Raw genomic sequence first — 20,233 nt, 5'->3', positions numbered from 1 at the left:
AAAGGTTTAATGATATAGGTAAGATTCACTAATAGCACTTTTTAAAAAAAGTAGTCATCAAAACTAATTTATGCAATTTAAGTTTTTTCTCATTTGATTCTTTGTTTACTTATTACTATTTACCATACCTGAATATGTAGATACCACGATTTCATCATAGCCATCTTTCCCTATACAACCACCCTGGATAGATGTAACACTTTCAGACAACATCTAAAATAAATTTAAGATCAAGTACTTAATTAGTAACTAAAAGTTCACATATTAAAATAATCCATAAAACTTACTTTCCCATTTCCAGACATTCAACATATGTTTATTGAACACTTAGCATGTGGAAACAATGAAACTGGAAGGCAAAATTCTGCACAAATGGCAGAAAATTCCAGTGCTTTTAAATTTGGGGAAAGAAGATTGAAAATGACTCATATATTTGTGTGCTGTACTTAGCCTCATCAGTCACCCAATGAGCAAAATCATTTATTTATATAAAGAAGTTTTTTGATTTTTGTCTTTAAAGATTTATTTATTTTAGAGAAAGAGAGAGGGACAGCATGTGCACAAGCATATGAGCATGGGGTAAGAAGGGCAGAATGAGAGGAGAGAGAAACTTAAGTAGACTCTCCCTGAGCCCAGAGCCTGGGGTGGGGCTTAATTCCATAACCCTGAGATCATGACCAGAGAAGAAACCAAGAGTCGGACACTAAACCAACTGTGCCACTCAGGCACCCCAAGAAAGAAGTTTTATTTTGTTTTGTTTTGTTTTTAAACTACATAAGCAAAACTCCCAATGTGTTTAGTCTATTATCTGAATTCCATACACCATCTCCCAAATCGTTTTTTTAATGAATAAAGATGATAGCCTATATGATACCTTTAGAGAATTTTTATCCCCATATTATCTATGTAATATACTTCCTCTATACATCAAAACATCTGTATTTGCTGATCTGCAGTTAAAGCTGAGAGGTAGAACCAGTAGAGAAATTAGACAAAGAAAAGTTAATTGATACTGAATTGTGGGTTTTTTTGTTGTTTTCAAAACAGCCTCAATGAATCCTGCCAGAGGCAGGATGGGAAACCATGGACTAGAGAATACCACTTCACAAAAATGAAAGATTCCGTTTACAACAGAATGACTCTCCATGTAACTCTGTACCTTGGGCTAAACAAGCTGAACTACATTTAAAATTTGTGAACTAGAATTACTCTTAACTAGTAATTCTTCTCATATAGTAAACTTTTGGGAGGCTAGAAGTGAAATTGCAACTTTTCTCTCTGCTTAAAGGTATTTTGATATTGTCTTAACAACAGGAGTTTATCCTAAAATATTATTTTGAGACAACACAGTCTCAAACATATAAATGTTATGTTACCCAAACATATAAATGTTACTCCTGTAATCTACTATGCATTATAGAAACTAAGGCAAAATATTTCATACTTCAAATATACAATGCTTAGAAACCAAAGAAGCAATAATTCATTATTCAGCTGGAAGTAACTCATTATTCATTATTCAATAGTCTATTATTCAAACACAAGAGTGGTCTAGAGAGTTTGATAACACCAAAGGTGCAATATTCTAAGCCAAACACAAGATTTTAATATATTTGATTTAAAAAAACCCAAATCATCATTGTCATCTCTATAATTTTTGATGTGTAAGCATATATAGTCTTTTTTTAAATGAACTGACCTGATCAAATCGTAGAACAGGCTCATTTGCATTGTCAAAACTGTACACTTCCACCATTCCATCATCTCTCCCAACAAGTAAGTCTTTAACCCCATCACCCACAATGTCAAAGCTGTCAACACACAAAATCCCTTCAAAAAAGAGGACAGAGGTGACAAGTTATTAATAAAACTAACTTTATAGTCAAGTATATAAAAGTAAAGAATGAAAAAAATGTATACACCAAATCAGAATAGGGAAAAAAACAACAAAAACCTTGCTGCATAATCAGGTGTCCTCTTTTCCATCTGTATTCATCCATTTCTAAGACTTTAAATATAATCTAAATAGAAATGGCTCATAAGTTTATATCCCCAGCTCTGGCTTCTCCCCAGAGCTCCAGACTCATATATCCAAATCTCTATTCAACATTTTCTTTGAGACATACATTTGCATCTCTAACTTTTCATGCCCCAGCAAAAACTCTTTATGCCCATTTATCAGATCCCCTCAATGCTCCTTCTCCAATCTCTCATCTCAATAAGGTATCACCCAGTTCCTCAGGCCAAAATTCTAGGCTATGTCTCTTCCTCTCTTTTTCTCACTGCCCAGATCAAATCTCTTAGCAAATCTTACCAGCCCAATCTTCAAAACACATACTGAAATTGTCTCCTTTCCAACTACCATTAGCTTAGCCCAGGCCACTTATATCTCTAGCCTAGAGTACAATAAATTAGAACAACCAAAACAATGACTCCTTAATGGATCTCCATGCTTCCAATTTTGACCTGCTTCCCCGCCAAATTCATTCTCCTTGGGTGGGGAGGGTGTGTTTTGTTTTGGTAGATCATGTCATACTCCTACTTACAATTCTCCAAAGGTGTCTCACTGCACTTAGATTAAAATCCAGATCCTTTTCCAAGGCCCACAAGGACCTACATGATTTGGATCTATGCTAATTCCCTGACTACTTTTCTTGCCATGCTAATGCATGGTCTTCCCTCTGGTCCTCAAATGAATCAAGTATACCTCTGCCTCAAGTCCTGGCTTTTTCCTTCTTCTAGAGCACAATTTTCCCCCAAGTTTTTACACTACTAACTCCTTTTCTTATCAATCAGATCTCAGCTCAAATTTTGTCTTCTATAAGCTATCTTCCATTACCACCCAGTCTAAATATAGTCTTTCTCCTTTCTCCCATCACCAATACATCACCCTGTGACATTTCTTTCAGGTTACTAAATTAAGCTATCTCACTTATTTGCTTGTTTATTCTCTGTCTCTCCTAACAAGTAGTTGTTGAAGGAATAAATGAATATATGAATAGGATTACTACACCTATAAATAGCCATCTCACTACCTTCTAAGTCAGATATAAATTCCCTCAGAAAGGTAACAATTCTTTAGAAAACAGAAATATTTCCTGACCCATTGGACTTTTTCCTTGCCTCCTATCAAATACTCTCAAATTCAAATTAATTTTCTACACCAAACAGTGAATAATGGATTTGAGCAGAGAATGATGTTATGGATGGACACTAGGCCATAAAACCCTGTCTATCCTAAATTACTATTAGCATTTCTTAATTAATAATTATGCCCAAGTATGACAGACCTGCTAAATAAACAAATAGTAAGGTGGCTCTGTGATATGTTAAGTCTACTATGTACTATGAATAAATAAAATAGAATGAACTATATAATTTAGGATATTTAATAATCACTGAAATTTCAGAACTAAACTATATCAAACACATACCTCCCCGCTTTTTCTCATTTCGAATTTCCCACTTGTGTACTGGTTTGGAGGTAGTGATCTGAATAAGCCCAAGTTTTCCATCTGATGTTCCAAACAAAAGGTCTTCTCCAGAGTCACCTAGTTATAATGAAAGTCAACATATTATATTTACCCCATGACTCATAATATCTCTTTAAAACTGCAATTTTTTTCAGATACACTGACTTTCACATGAAAATCTCATTTAAAAAATATAAAAAGAACACTTACTTTGGGAGGTTGGTTATATAGTCATAGAATTTTACACATCAAAGAGATAACCCCCCCCCCAAAAAGAGATAAAACCCTTCCTCATCATCTAATTTTAAGATGAGGAAACTAAAAATTAAAGTTTACTAGTTCATTACTGTTAGTTACTGGCAAGTCATCTGAAGATAACTGTCTCAATTCCAGTTCATGTTCTTTTTACAATTTCCCATTTTCACTTAATATATAGTTAAATGATTCAACCTGAAGTATCTAGACTTAATTAACATAATGCACTCCCTTATTTGACTGTGATTACCGCCATTTCCATTGTGTAGTGCTAAAACGGTAGGTGGGCCAGGCACTTCAGTTTCATACATCACATCCGATCCCTGAAGGAGAACAAGCATTTCAGAACTGAAACAGAATGCAAATTTAAAATAATACAGGTACTTACAGATAACATCAGTAGTCCTATAAAGAACTCTAGAATAAAACTGCCAGAGAAAGTTATGCTGTGATTATTAACTTGCCTTTGTTAGCAATTTTGTCTATGTTAACTCATTTTAAAATACATTAAAAACGTAAAGATCAAGAAAAAATATACAAGATAGTCTACACTTCAAATCCTTTTCATTTTAAATACTTCGCCCAAAAACTTGACTGATGCTAGTAAATTTTTCTATCTAAGGTTTCCAGGAACAAGATGTTTCTTTTTTCCAGTTTAACTTAGAGCACATTCAAACATTTAAACAAACCCAACATTACTTCTTAAGGAGAATGTTAGCTTTTCTTTTGGGTATTTCCAAAACCTACTCTAGTAAGAGGACAAATGACCTGTTACTTAGATAAGAAAACAAAACATGTCCACTTATTTGTCCTTTTAAAAATTTTGCCATTTGGAACATTTTCACTTAGTACACAGTATTTGTGAAGCTATTAAAGAATGAGGTAGAAGTACTTATACTCACATGGAAAAAATATGATTAAATCATTCAACAAAACCCCCCACAAAATTATAGTAAATATGGAATAACATTTTTCTTTAAAAATTATATATAGAACATATAAATGTCATATGCCTTATCTTTTATTTTAAAATTATATTTGAAATTCACAGGTGTCAAGTGTATAAACACAAAAAAATACACCAAAAAATTTTTAAAAGGGCTACCTCTGGGGCAATGGATTGCTTACAAATGGGGAGTCAAAGGGGAGTAGAAATATGTGAAGGGTAGAGCAAAGGCTTCAAGTTTTAACTTCCCACAAATCCTTAGTTATTTTTGTATTTTTACAATAAGCTCATGGATCTCTTCTTGTTAAACAAAGCAGAATCCTCAAATCAGCCAGACCAATTTCTAATTGAATACTAGCCAGATTCTTTTAAAACCTTATTCAAACAACTCATATTTGGAAGCACAGGCTATGGAAAAAATTAATCATTCATGCCCCTAGAATGAACCTTGAACATTACCTTTTTTTTCCCCACAGAAAAAAATAATAAAACCTCATAGAACTAATGGATTTTTCCTTCTATAAAAAGACTGATATCAAGAAATAGACACCTGGCTATGAAATTCCAAAGAGTGAGAAAGCCAGTGATGCCGCAGAATAAACGGCCAAATGTTTTGTGTACTATCAGTCTAACTTTCTAATCCAAGCAATCCACCTGTTCTAGGTTAGTTGCATTTAAACTTTGTTTTATGGATTCTGGTGTGTATATATATTTGTATCTTACTGAAAGCCACTTTTGAGATGGACATAGTTGTAACTCTTATTACTAATAACAATACCTTATGTAATTGTTTTAACCACTCATAGTTTTTAATATAAATATAAGGACAATAAAATGATTTTCCTATCATTCATTTACTTATCCAACAAATATTTACTGAGTGCTTATTCTGTTTCACATACAGTCATAAACGTGGAGTAAACAAATGACACAACCCTGATCAACCCTGACACAATCCCTTCTTTATTAAAACCTAACACCCTCCCCACAACCCAGTTTCCTCCGTTAATTTGATTTTTGGAGGAGAGAAGAGTAATGGAGGAAGAAAGAAGAAAAAAAAAGCTAGAAGGGGTTCTTTGTAGCAAAGCCATCCCATTCAGACTGAACTAGCTCAGAAATTATGCATGGGGGCAGAAAAGCATCCTTTTCCCATATATGCCTCTCTAAAAACTTGCCAAAGATCTCAATACATTTGCCTCAAGTTAAAAAACATCAGCTTACCAATTAAAAAGCATTTTTTTTCCAGATATAATTTTACCTAGGACATTTAAAGTGGTAGTAATAAGTAAGTTATCTCAAGGACACATTTTTCAGCAATACTCATTTATATAAATTACAAAAAACCATAAAAATGTAAATAACAGAAACCTGTAAAACTCTGAGCACTCTGTCCTGGCAGGCCAATACCGGTGTGATACGAGGTAATCTTTCCACTGGAAGGCAGATGACATCATTAATTTTGTCCCCAGAAAGGTAATAATGTTGGTCTTTGCAATCACAATAATGGTTATAGATGTAACTTGCACTGAGAAAGAGGTCTGAGCCAGATATATGCCTGAGAACATTAAAATTAAAAATATCCATATTTTAAAAAATAAGTATAGGAAACTCTATTTTCTATTTAAAAAAAATAAGCATAGGAATTCTTTTGTTATGAAAATAAAAGTTTATCTATACTGTTTCTATCATTTTAGCACAGACTTAAAGAATAGTTTCTCCCCATTTCCCTCACTTAATTTGTAGCCTTTTGATAGAACACTGATTTTATTTTTTTTTTAATTTTATTTATTTATTTGACACAGGGAAAGAGATCACAAGTAGGCAGATCACAGGTAGAGAGAGGAGGAAGCAGGTTCCCTGTGGAGCAAAGAGCCCGATGTGGGACTCAATCCCAGGATCCTGAGATCATGAGCGGAGCTGAAGGCAGGGGCTTAACCCACTGAGCCACCCAGGTGCCCCGAACACTTATTTTAAAAAGCTGAAAATCACAATCTTAAGGCCTCAGCCATTTCAAAATTAAGCTTAGAAAAACTGAAAATAAGACAATGATAACTGTCTATATCTGAAGACAATTAGCTTTTTCTGAATGTGCACTGTGTGCCAACCACTGTCCTAACAGATTCATATGTATTAGCTTAATCCTCATAAATCTGTAAACTAGGGACCATTATAATCCCTTTTTACAGAGAACAATAAAATGTAAAGTAACTTGCCTAATGGCACACAACTAGTAGCAGAGTGGATTATAGCTCAAGTAGCTTTTAGCTCTAGAATTAGCTTTCTTACTACTATACTAAATTGTCTAGAAAAGGCTATTGGAAGCAAACCTACTTTAAATGATAAACAGTGGGGGTAAATGATTTCATCAGAATTTTATCTTGAAAAAATAAATGAAAAAGAGTACAAATTATATTTAACAAAATTTAGGCAATAATCCTAACAATGTTCCCATTCTTATATTAAATCCAGTTTTCACTGGGGGAGCTGAAATTTTACAAAAATCATACACTAGCGCATTACCTTTCACTTCTAGATTGCTATAACCATGGAATCATAAAGAAGGGAATTTTATTTGAAAGTTTCAACTATTTCTCCACTGCTCTAAAGTCTAATTTAAAAGTTTTGGTACTAAAATTACTCCCTATGCTATAATGATTTTCACTGATTTTCTCTTTGATTATCACTTATGTGGCCTCACTTTGTGGCTCTGCACATGATTTTAGTAGTCCTCTTAATATCATTTTTATCAGCCTAATGAAATTCTTTTTCAAGATTTTAAGTTTCATCTTGAAATCCATCTGCACTACACTTGCAATTATATTGCAATTAAACATTTTCCAAAGTATAACTTGTAATCACTACTGTTGACAAGAGTGGGGACAGATGGAAGCATTAAGCAGGGAAGGATGCCTGCATGGTAACCAACTTTGTAAGTGCTCAGTTTCTTATTGAATATTTTCAAGTTATAACCTTCTTTCCTGTGCACTCTTATAAATCTGGGGATTCAGACAATAAATTTTTAAAATATTGAATAAGGATCCTCTCCATCCCGCCTCTTCCATTCCAAAAAAAAAAAAAAAAGTTTAAGAAACTAGCAAAAGAGACTATTGGCTGGGAAACTCCTGATCTTCCTCAAGCCTCTCTATACACCTTTCTGAATGTGGAGTTATGCAAATTATTAATTACTTTGATTTTAGTATTTCACATTTGTCATTGTCCATTTCAAAACTATTACATTCTTGTTAAACCACTGAACTCACTCCCACTTACCATGATTTAATTTTTATCTAATATTACCAGAGCAAAGTTTTCCAGCCTAGAGATCAGGACATGTGATGTGCAGTATATAGAATTCTGCAGGACAGCTGTGTACCACATAGAACTCTGGACTGAATTAATAGTTTTCAGACCAAGGTCTACAACTTGGCTGTTGTTGTCAAATAAAGAACTTTTTTTTCTTTCTACCCACTCCTAATAATTCTGATTCTGCAGGTATGAGTAGGACAAGAAATCTACTCTTTTAAGCTTCCAAGGGATTCTTTTAAGTAGTGGTCTGAGGACAATGGATTAGATAAACTTTAAAACCCTCTCTAGTTCCTCATGATTCAAAAATCTTATATTTTACTTGTAAAATCTCACAAATCAGAAAGCCATTAGGGAGTTTTTTTTTTTTTTTTTTTTACTCAGGGTCTTACTTGATTTACCTAAAATTATAGCCTATTAGTAGTTAGCAACTTTGACAGCCAGGTCTTCAGCAAATGATGCAGCAAATGACCACAGACAGGAAAGGAACAGAAACCTAACTATCTCTAGGTTTCTTTACTTTTTTCTTTTATACCTTGATCATGAATCATCTGGAACCATTTAGTCAAAAAAATGAATGTGTAAATACTATGAGTCTTAAGAAAACATTTTGAAGGCCAACTGATTTTGTACTGATTCTATGTTAATGAGTTTCTGACTAATAAGTTACCTTTAGTCAATTTTATTTCCCAGGAAACCTAGTAAGATATGATACTTAATCTGATGTTTGTCACCTCTCCAAAATATTATAAATGGATTTGTAAAAATAAAAAAAAGGATAAACATACATAGCTTTAATGCTTTCAGTGAGGTTAGTTTCAAAAGAGAGGAACTGTTTTCCTCTCTTTGTGAAGCCTCTGATCTCAGATCCTGCAGCAATAAAAATCTTCTCCTGGGGTGTGTTAAGAACCCCTCCTAGCTCCAATCTTGCAATCTTCTGCCCGGGTAAAGTCTTGAACACGGCCTGCAAAAATCATTGGGGAAAAAATTAAGTACACAAATTTACTGTAAGCATTTTCCTTTACTGAAAAAAAAAAAATGCTGTGATTTGAAACACACAAAATACTATATTTCCACTATAGAAACATTTTAAGATATGAATGTATTTACTTCAGTGAATCTTCAAGGTTTTTCGCTAAATATCTTCTAAATTTGGAATATTTATTGCCACACCTATTTCAGTCACATCCTTAAAATCTAAACTTCTGCATCTCAAAGTACAGTTCATTAAGCAGGGGCATCAGTATGATTAACCTTATTAAAAATGCAGAATCTCAGGTCCAACCCCAACTCTACTGAATGAGAACCTGCATTTTAATAAGATTCCCTCACTGGCTCCAATGGACATGTTTTTGCATTTTAATTATCTTTTTAAAACTAAAGTCTCCTGTTTCCGTTATAATTTTTATGAATTTTAGTACTACAAATAAAAAACTGTAGAATTTACTGAAAACCCAAATGTTTAGCTTAATATCTAATTGAATACATTTTTTTAAAGATTTTATTTATTTATTTGACATACAGAGATCACAAGTAGGCAGAGAGGCAGGCAGAGAGAGACGGGGGGAAGCAGGCTCCCTGCTGAGCAGAGAATGTGATGCGCGGCTTGATTCCAGGACCCTGGGACCAAGACATGAGCCGAAAGCAGAGGTTTTAACCCACCAAGCCACCCAGGCACCCCTGAATACAACATTTATATCATTAATTTTTCCTTGGTTATTTTCCATTTTATTATTGGCACCAGCTTCTTTCCCTTCCCTCCAGTAACTTTATACGGAGACTAAAGTATCTGGGAGAATATATGAATACTGGAAACACTGGGCTTCTGACAGTTTTTAACTATTCATCTTTTTATAAATTCTTTATAACATATAGTGAATATAAGTCTTCACAGCTCAGCCCCATTGCTTATAAACTATGATCTGTGAATATGATGATGTACTAATCACATCCTTGACTAGCTTCCATTAAGTGGCAAAGGTGATTATCTAATCACTTTCATGTTACATAAGACACCACCTTAGCTGACTGGACAGATTTTCCTGCTGGCCTGAAGAAGTAGGTCACCATGTTAGGAGTGGACCTGTGAGAGGACCACAGGGCTAGGAACTATGGGGACCTCAAGATGATGAGAACAGGCCCTGGTGTACAGACAACAATAAAGTGGGACCTCAGTCCTACTAAATATAAAAAAAAAAAGAGCAAGAATCTGAATCCTGTCATGTGAGCTTGGAATAGGACCCCAGCCCCAGAAAGGAATAGAGCCTGGCACTGCAGCCATGTGAGACATTGAACTTGGACTCCTGACCCTCAGAAACTGTGCGATAATAAATGTGTGTTGTTTTATACCCTGAAGTGTGAAGTAATCTGTTCTATAGCTAGTTAGCAAATGATTCTTGTGTTGCCTCTAGCCTCATACTCCATGTAACTGCTTCCCTCACAATGCATTTTTCACTGCTTTTAGGACAATTTTAACCTAAGAATATTCAATAAGTAGTGTGTTTCTCTTTTAGAAAATCTGTTTTTCTCAAAAAAAAAAAAAAAGCTATACATACCACTGCTTCTCCTTTTTTCATGCCAAAGCACATAACTACACCATCATGATCTCCAATAACCACCTACAAAAGATTGAAAAGAATCTTAAATTACTATTATTATGCCCTATTAACTTATATGGGGGAAACAAGATTCTCAATATATAAATTATGACTTTAAATGTAGAGATCAGAAAATCTAGGCAAGTACCCCTACACAAAGTGATACTCCAAGGAATTACAAGAAAAGAGCAGGAAAGGAGGTATAGAGAGTCGTTATGCAAGTAGTTGGCCATTTATTTTGTTCCTACATTGTAAACAGAACAAGAGAATAAGACAGAAATGGCAGGGAGGTCATTTTTTTCTCAACTGGAGCATAAGAACATGTTAAGATTAACTTTCAAAACAGATTATCAATTAAAGTTGCAATTAAAGATTATCAAAGTTGTGACTGACTTCTTTGGTATTTTTAAAACCTTTGTAATAGAAAAATTTTAACATATACAAAAGTAGACATCACTCAGCTTCAAAAATTATGAACATGTAACCAATAGATTATGTTGACATAAATGCAGAGAGAGATTTCAACATTTCCTTCTCAGGAATTGATAATCAAGCAGATAAAAGGTAAGGATATAGGTTAGAAAATAATTACCTTGCTCTAATACATATGCACATATGTATACATGCATGTACATATATGTAGGACATGTTGTGCACACATGCATAAGTAAGTAATCATTCATCCTAAGAATTAAATTATAAATGTTCTTTTTAAGCGCACAGAAACATTAGAAAATTGACCATATATTAAGACATAAATAAGTCTGAAATATCAAAAACTTGATGATGCAGAGCACATTCTTAGGTCCCTATTTCTTTTTCTTTTTCTTTCTTTTTTTTTAAGATTTTATTTATTCATTCATGAGAGACAAAGAAAGAGAGAGGCAGAGAGAGAAGCAGGCTCCCCACAGAGCAAGGAGTCCAATGTGGGACTTGATCCTAGGACCCCAGGATCACAACCTGAGCTGAAGGCAGACACTTAATCAACTGAGCCATCCGGGCACCCAACACCCTTGATTCTTAACTTTGTAATAGGGGGATCTAAACCCAAGGTTTTGAGTTTTTTAACACTACGCTACTCTAATAACTTGTAAAAACAATAATCCACTACAGGGATTCCCAAAGTATGATTCTTAGACTCCTAGGGTCAACAAGAACTTTTTAGGGAATCTGCCAAGTGATAACTATTTTTGTAAGTCTTTATTTTCTTTTTTCACTAGACTGATATTTACAATGACGGTACAAAAGGAATGGTAGATAAAACTGCTAGCATCTGGCAAGAATCAAAACAATGACAACAAACAACACCAGTGGTTACTGTGATCATCACTTCAAAGTACAGAAAAAAAAATCCAACTTAATATAAGAATGTTCTTGATGAAGCAATAAAAATGATTAATCTTCTTAAATTTGGTCCTGGAGTCATGTCTTTTAAGCGTGAGAAAGTAGAAATATGCATAAAATTGGGGCGCCTGGGTAATGCAGTGGATTGAGCATCCGACTCTTGGTTTAGGCTCAAGTCATGATCTCAGGGTCCTGAGATCTAGCCCGAATTGGGCTGGTCCTCAGTGTGAAGTCTGCTTCAGATTCTTTCTGAATGGATGGCTGGGGCGCCTAAATGGATCAGCTGGTTAAGCATCTGCCTTTAGCTCAGGTCATTACCTCGGAATCCCAGTATCAAGCCCTGCATTGGGCTCCCTGCTCAGCGGAGAGTCTGCTTCTCCCCATCTCTCTGCCCCTCACCCTGCTCGAATCTGCTTCTCCCTCTGTTCCTTACCCGACTTGTGATTTCTCTCAAATAAATAAAATTTTTAGGAAAAAAAAATAGGTGGATCTTTAAAAAATAATAATAATAAAATATGCATAGAATACTTTTGTGGCAAACCAAAAAGCACTTATAGAATTGTTTCGGTAATAAGCTGAACTACCCAGTTTTTTCACAAATCTTTTTTAAAGATTTATTTTATTTTAGAGACACAGAGAGAGAACTGGTGGGGTAGGGGGGAGAGAGAAATAAAGCAGACTCCATCCTGAGCACTGAGTTGAACATGGGCTCCATCTCATAATCCTGACATCAGATCTGAGCTGAAACAAAGAGTCAGAGCTTAACTGACTGTAACACGTAGGCCCCACAAAACACAAAACACAATTTTAAGAATGAAAGAACAACTGGCAACTATTAACAATGATTAATAACAAGTTGTTATTAATACTTGGGTATTTGTAGAGTTTTTTTTTTTTTTTAAACTGCAGGAAGTGAGCTTATCATTTTAAAGGAAAATAATTGAGAGTGTTCCCAATGATAAAATTTGAGCTTTCAAGTAAAAGTAAGTACCAATAAGGCATGTATCTGCCATTGGGAACTGGACAGCTATTCCATATTTGACAACTTTTCTGATGAAATCTATACTGATATCAACAAATGTGATTTGATACTCCATGATAACATTTGGTACAATCAACATTTGAACATTCAACCTTTGGGAAATCTGTATAACTCAATGAACTACTAATCTCAAGTGACCATTGTAAGATGCTATAAAACCATGCATAAGGGGCGCCTGGGTGGGCTCAGTGGGTTAAAGCCTCTGCCTTCAGCTCAGATCATGATCCCAGGGTCCTGGGATCAAGCCCACACCGGGCTCTCTGCTCATCAGGGAGCCTGCTTCGCTCTCTCTCTCCCTCTGCCTGCCTCTCTGCCTATTTGTGATTTCTGTCTGTCAAATAAATAAATAAAATCTTAAAAAAAAAAAACAAAACCCATGCATGAGTAAAAGATCCATTCAAAATATAAATAGTTTTTAATGTACCTAAGTATGAAAAACTAATCAATATTGGCTTCATATTCCACATTGCAACTAATATTTAAGAAACTACTATTTGTTAAGGATATGTGTCACATCATGTATAAAGAGCCATAATTATTTGGAAAAGCTATTTAAATAACTCTTATTTTCAACTGTGTATCTGTGTGAGCTGGATTTTCTTTGAATACTTCAACCGAAACAATATATTACAACAGACTGTAAAGAACAGACATGAGAAGCCAGGTGCCTTTCTCTGTGCCAGACTAAAGAATCTGCAGAAGTTTAATAATACAATGCCACTATTCTCACCAAATTCTTTTTGTTTTTGAAAATACAGGTATTTTTCATTAAAATTTCATTTTTGTAAATGTAATGGGTTTATTATTTTAAAAAAAGAATATTTTAGATATTTCTCAGTTTTAATCTTAATATAATAATATTTATAGATATAACCCAAATAAACAAAAGTTCTTTGGGATGCTACATAATTTCAAAGTGTAAAAGGGTGCTGGGAGCAAAAAGAATTTGAGAAGTTATGATCTAGTAGACCAAATACAATAAATGACTATCAGAAATCTGTTGATTTATCTTAAAAAAATGTTATTACATCAGGAGTGTATTTGTTTTGCAGCTATAAGTCTACTACTAATATTATAATTGCCTTATAGAAATCACAGGATCAATATTTCCATAAAAGTAGTAAATATTAGATAAATAGAAAGTTCAACATCAAAATACCTACTCTTTTTTTAAAAAGATTTTATTTTTATTTATGAGAAAGATAAACTGAGGGTGGAGGGGGAAACAAAGGGGGAGGTACAAGAAGATTCCACACCAAACATGGAGCCTCATGCCAGGCTGAGATCATGACCTGAACCATAACTGAGTTGTCCACTTAACTGATTGAGCCACTAAGTTACCTCAGTACTTAATTTATTCTTAAAAAGATGATAAAGTTTAAAAATAACCTTCTCTATATCCTATTGCGCTTTATGTTTGTTTTTCATACACACAATCTGGTACACACTAGTACACAACAAGTAAATTATTAACAGAAAAATGAAATATGTTTTCAACAAGTTTACTTATCTATTACAGACTGTACATAAAAATTAAAACATGCGGGACGCCTGGGTGGCTCAATTGGTTAAGCAGCTGCCTTCGGCTCAGGTCATGATCCCAGCGTCCTGGGATCGAGTCCCGCATCGGGCTCCTTGCTCGGCGGGGAGCCTGCTTCTCCCTCTGCCTCTGCCTGCCATTCTGTCTGCCTGTGCTCGCTCGCTCTCCCTCTCTCTCTCTGATAAATAAATAAAATCTTAAAAAAAAAAATTAAAACATGCAAGAAAATTACTGTCTGTAAATGTCCCTTGGTATTCCAACCTCTGTTCAGGTTAAAAGAAATTTATTTACATTTTAACATTAAAGGGTAATTTACCAATGAAGAAATAAAGAAATAATAAACCTCTCCTCTGTCACAGCTAAAGAGATAGGGAGAAACGAGATCTCTACAGTACCTTTTGTGTAGTTCTATGTCTTGAGGCAGGAAGTAGCTTCATAGTCTTCTGAGAGGTCACTCCCACCTAAGGAAACACACCAGTCATCTAGTGAATGTTTTCTATTATACTAACTTGAAATGATTACATCTGAGAATGAAAGGACCAGGCGATTCAGATCATAGTGAGACTTATTTTTTATTGCAATTAGTGATATGAAATAATTATGATCAGTGATGAACTCATTTTTTAATGAAATATGCTACAAAAGTCAACACAGAGCACACCCAAAGATACTAAAATGTATACTATAAAGTTGTCAAGCCAAAAATAATACATTAGTGGCAAAACACTTTAAAAAAAAAAAAGATTTTATTTGGGGTGCCTGGGTGGCTCAGTGGGTTAAAGCCTCTGTCTTCAGTTCAGGTCATGATCCCAGGGTCCTGGGATCTAGGCCCCACATCGGGCTCTCTGCTCAGCAGGAAGGCTGCTTCCTCCTCTCTCTCTCTGCCTGCCTCTCTGCCTGTCAAAGAAAAAATAAAATCTTAAAAAAAAAAAAAAAAGATTTTATTTGTCAGAAAGAGAGAGATTGATTGTGCACACAAACAGAGCGAACATCAGGCAGAGGGAGAAGCAGGCTCCCCAAGGAGCAAGGAGCCAGATGCAGGACTGGATCCCAGGATCCTTGGATCATGACCTGAGCTGAAAAGAGATACCTAACTGACTGAGCCACCCAGGCGTTTAGTTGCAAAATACTTTACAAATATTTCTAGAAGACTTCATAAAAAACTTCATATATACAGTTGTTAGAAAGTTTTTGTAGTGATTTAAAATCTTTGGAAACAGATTACAATTATTTAACATGCAACATAGAGGATTTTTGTTAAAATGCAAAACATGCTGATGGCAATGACATCCAATCTGATGATGAAGATTTTTTACAAAAGGTATGGAAGACAAAAACAGCATGGCCTGTTCAGCAGGGAACTATCACTAGTGGTGCATAGTTAGGATAGGAAGTGGGGCGGTTGGGACCAATGGGGGAAAAGTTGGAAAAAAACAACAAATCATGAAAAGATCTACAGATAATGAGAAACTACAATTTTATTCTGTATTCCAAGGAGTAGTATTAAAGTGTAAAGTAATCTGTTTAGATTTGCTTTTGTGAAACACCACTCTAACAAGTTATGTGAATGATGGCTTCTAGGGAGGTGAAGCTGGAGGCTAGGAGCCCAATTAAGAAAATGAAAACATGTGGTGCATAAACAATGAATTTTGGAAAACATGCAAATTAAATTTTTTTAAGATTTTATTTATTTATTTGAAAGAGAGAGATCACAAGTAGACAGAGAGGCAGGCAGAGAGAGGGAGAGAAGCAAGCTCCCTGCTGAGCAGAAAGCCTGATGCGGAACTCGATCCCAGGAACCTGAGATCATGACCTGAGTCGAAGGCAGCGGCTTAACCCACTGAGCCACCCAGGCGCCCCCACAAATTAAAAAAGATGAGAACATGATCTGGGGATGATAGAGATGGCAAAAACGGGACAGAGTCATGAGATGCTCAGGAGATAAAACCAGTAGCAAAATGTGGTGACCAGCTCAAAATGGAAGATATTGAAGTGGAAAGTACCTAGCATAATTTCCAGGTAAACGGACTGGCAAACTTCTGTACCATTACATTAACCAAATAAAATTACTGAAAAAGGCGATGGAAAAGAGAGAATAGCTAGAGCTTGAATAATGAGGCAAGAAGGTATAACAGAGAACACCAGCTATGGGGTCAGAGACTTTGTAGAACTTCATTCTTGTTGTTGTTGTTAAGCAGATGGCTTTATCTGAGTCCCTGGATCCCCATCAGTAACATTACCTACTTCGAGAATTTTTAGGGAGATTAAATATGTTAAGCGCCTAGAATAAACTGCACGCACAGCTATTAGCTGTCGTCGCTTTTATGATGCTCTGGCTGGTGAGGTCCAGGTCACCGTAAGAAGGGTCTGGCGCGCGGGAGAAGCGGCTGGGTAGAGATGGAGATTCGGGAGTTACGGGCCAACAGGTAGCTGCAGCCTGGGAGGAGAAGGGCCCCGGGGAGTTATCCGGGATCAGGTCTTTCTGGGCATCTTTAGGACTCGGCAGGAGTCAGCAACGCGAGAGCCTGTGCGCTTCTTTCCAAGTCCCAGCGGACCCTCAAGTACGAGCAGGGGTTGCCCGAGACCGGGACTGCGTGAGTGCAACACCCAGCCCCGCAGCCCCTTCGCCGCCGCCCCCGCTCTGGGCGACCCCGACCGACGTCAGTGGAAGGACAAAATCCTCTCGGGGAGCGGGGCTCACCCCGCGCGGCTCCCGCTTTATCCCCTCAGGTTTACCTGTAAATAATCCGCTCGGTTTAAATTTAGATCCATGACGGTGACACCAACGCGCTATCGGGCCGGCACAGGAGTGACAGAGGCTGCCAGATCCCAGGCCTCTGAGGGGCTACGCTCGCGTCCCCTTCAAAGACCAAAGCTAGGAGCCTCAGCAGGGGATGCAAAAGCGAGGCGCCAGGGCAGCGGCGTCCGTATGACGTCAATGCGTTCGCGCGAGGAGGACACGCCCCCGGCTAAAGTGAATCCCCGCCCCTTTCCGAAGGACCGCCCACGGACTTAACCTGCCTCCAATCAGAGGCAGAGAGGAAAGGAGGAAGAGATCCAGGAGACGGGAGAAAGGTGGTTTCCCCGGAGACTGGAAACCCCGCATTGGCTCCACCCCCACCTTCGTCCAGCGCTAAGTCCTTCTCCGTGTCGACCCGCGATGTGAAACCTGAGTAGATTCTGAACTATTTTACGGATACTGGATAGGGTCCTTCAAAGAGGCGTTGTTATAGGCATTAGTTTACCACAGTAGTTATCAAGCTTTTGGCCTTACGACCCCTTTACAAAACTCTTACAAACCATTTCGGAGGATGCCAAAGACCTCCTGTTGATATGGGCTATCTATTGATATTTACTATGTTAGAAATTAGAACTGAAATTTTTAAATGGAGTTTAAAAACGTATTAAATATTTTAATGAAGATAACTTATTTTCGAATAAAAAAAGAGGCAAAAAGACTGGTATTATTTGCAAATCTATTTACTATACACCTGAATAGTAGATAAGTCCCAGATCTACTACTGCATTCAATCTGCTGGTATAGGTAGGTTTTTTTAAGTATATGAAGAATCCGGTCCAAAATCAACAAGTGGTAGTTTCTGAAAAGCTAATTGCAATGTGGAATGTGTCTTCATTACACAACATCCAAGAAATCCTATAAGTTAATATCACCATGGATTTCATCAGAGAAGGTATCAACCTCCGACATGAATACAAATTCTGCAATATTCTAATGTGTGTTTAAAAGGCCAAATTTTAAGCATTGGCAACAAATATCAACTGTTTTCCTTGAAATGATGGGTTCCAATTTTGAATTCACAAGAAAGTGTATACCAAATATCCAAGTCTGAATAATAACTTTTCCAGTTGTGCTCTTAAAAAATAAGTATTCCAGCTAGCAACTCAATCACATAAATGTTTTTTCTTGAGGCAGTACCCTTCTGTATTTAGTAGAAATGCTTTATGTATCCTTCCCATTTCATCACACAGAATATTTAAAAAGAAACACATTCAAGAGTTGAAACTTAACAGCTTTTACTGCTTCTCAAAAGGCATTTTTATACAGAGTTTTGTTTCCTGCCAATATGTGGCATGAGGAATGCAGTGACTATTACTACAATTTGAAGCTACTGCTTTGATTCATGTTTACCTACCAGCAGTGTTAACCATCATTGTTTTTGTACCATCAGTGCAAATTTCAACACAGTGGAAAAGGCAGGTAACATCTTAGTGTAATGAAAATAGTTTCAAAATCACAGACCCCCTGAAAAGGCCTCAGTGACCTGCAGACTACCACTGGCCTATAGTGACCCAAGGTCTGACGGAGAACTCACCTTCCCTGATTCTTTCATCAGTCCTTCCTTCATGCACAGAGTGCTCTGCCTACAGAAATACTATATATGAATGAGTAAGATACAGCTCCTCTCCTGATTTCTTTGTTCTACTAGCGCAGAGTTCACAAGTGATGGTGAAACAAGAACTCAAACCCCAAGAAGAGATGTTTCTTAGGTAGAAAAATAATTTCCTGCAAGGGATCTGAGAAGGTTTTTGACTAGGTACAAGAATGTTCCAGACATTTCTTTTTCTGAAGCTAAAATAACGCCATATTAAAACAGACAACAGTGCCTGAAGATGGGTTAACTGTGTAGCAATTTTGGGGAAAATACACATCAATTTAGAATCAACAAAAATACAGATAAATTTCAGACATAGTTCAAAAAATAAAGCCACAGAAGAGATAGAAGAATATAGAGCTGTAGAATTTAGAGTTTAGGGAATTAGAAGGTAGCTAGGGCCCCCATAACAAAGTACCACAAACTGGATGACTTTAAACAACAGAAATTTATTTTCTCACAGGTCTCACAGGCTAGGAGTACAAGATCAAAGTGTCAGCAGGAAACCAATCTTCTGAGGCATCTCACCTTGGCTTGTAGATGGCCATCTTTTCTGTGACTCTTCATGAGGTCTTCCCACTTTTAGAGTTGTGTCCTAATCTCTTCCAGGAAGGAAACCAGTCAAATTGGATTAAGGCCCACCCTAATGACCTCATTCTAACTTAATTACCTCTTTAGAGGTCCTATCCCCAAATTTATTTGCATTCCAAGGTACTGGGGATTAGGACATAAGAATTTAAGTGGTACATAATTCAGCCCATAACAGAAGGCAATTTATCTGATCTTAAGAGGAATACAGGGACGCCTGGGTGGCTCAGTTGGTTAAGCGGCTGCCTTAGGCTCAGGTCATGATCCCAGCGTCCTGGGATCGAGTCCCACATCGGGCTCCTTGCTCAGCAGGGAGCCTGCTTCTCCCTCTGCCTCTGCCTGCCATTCTGTCTGCCTATGCTCACTCTCTCTCCCTCTCTCTCTGATAAATAAATAAATAAATCTTTAAAAAAAAAAAAAAAAAAGAGGAATACAGGAAACCACAAAGAAGCATATTAAAAATAAAGATGAAACACTTCAATAGGTAACAAACATTTTTACATATAAAAAATTGGGGGGATATGAGTATTATACATATTCATACAAATTAATAAAAATGGAAATATTATGATTCCAATAAGTAAACAGGCAAAAATATGAACAGATATTTCATAAAGAAAGTTGTTTCTGAACAAACTTATAGAAATCTATTACCTTCATTTCTAATCAATAATACTGAAGCAAGATATCTTTTATATTTTGCCTTTCAGACTAGAAAAAGATTTAAGTGATAACACTGTACGTTGCAGAG

The 20,233-nt window shown here is 36.3% G+C and overlaps 1 protein-coding gene across 2 annotated transcripts in view; it reads right to left on the bottom strand.

The window, feature by feature from the left end:
• The window catches only part of BBS7 (Bardet-Biedl syndrome 7), a 44,965-nt gene extending 27,519 nt beyond the window's left edge, over nucleotides 1-17,446 (bottom strand). The window contains exons 1-9 of one of the 2 annotated variants that reach the window (XM_059169128.1): nucleotides 17,237-17,446; nucleotides 14,896-14,961; nucleotides 10,533-10,595; nucleotides 8,766-8,941; nucleotides 6,043-6,229; nucleotides 3,979-4,051; nucleotides 3,435-3,551; nucleotides 1,700-1,830; nucleotides 129-213 (exon numbers count right to left, since the gene is read on the bottom strand). In XM_059169128.1, the coding sequence (XP_059025111.1) occupies nucleotides 129-213; nucleotides 1,700-1,830; nucleotides 3,435-3,551; nucleotides 3,979-4,051; nucleotides 6,043-6,229; nucleotides 8,766-8,941; nucleotides 10,533-10,595; nucleotides 14,896-14,961; nucleotides 17,237-17,272 (934 nt within the window). In that variant the 5' untranslated portion in view covers nucleotides 17,273-17,446. The remainder of the gene's footprint in view (nucleotides 1-128; nucleotides 214-1,699; nucleotides 1,831-3,434; nucleotides 3,552-3,978; nucleotides 4,052-6,042; nucleotides 6,230-8,765; nucleotides 8,942-10,532; nucleotides 10,596-14,895; nucleotides 14,962-17,236) is intronic. The other variant, XM_059169119.1, reaches the window with a different exon arrangement.
• Between the last annotated feature and the right edge of the window lie 2,787 nt (nucleotides 17,447-20,233).

Source organism: Mustela lutreola, chromosome 1 (assembly GCF_030435805.1).
Source record: "Mustela lutreola isolate mMusLut2 chromosome 1, mMusLut2.pri, whole genome shotgun sequence".
NCBI lineage: Eukaryota > Metazoa > Chordata > Mammalia > Carnivora > Mustelidae > Mustela > Mustela lutreola.
This window is presented reverse-complemented; position numbering and strand designations above follow the sequence as displayed.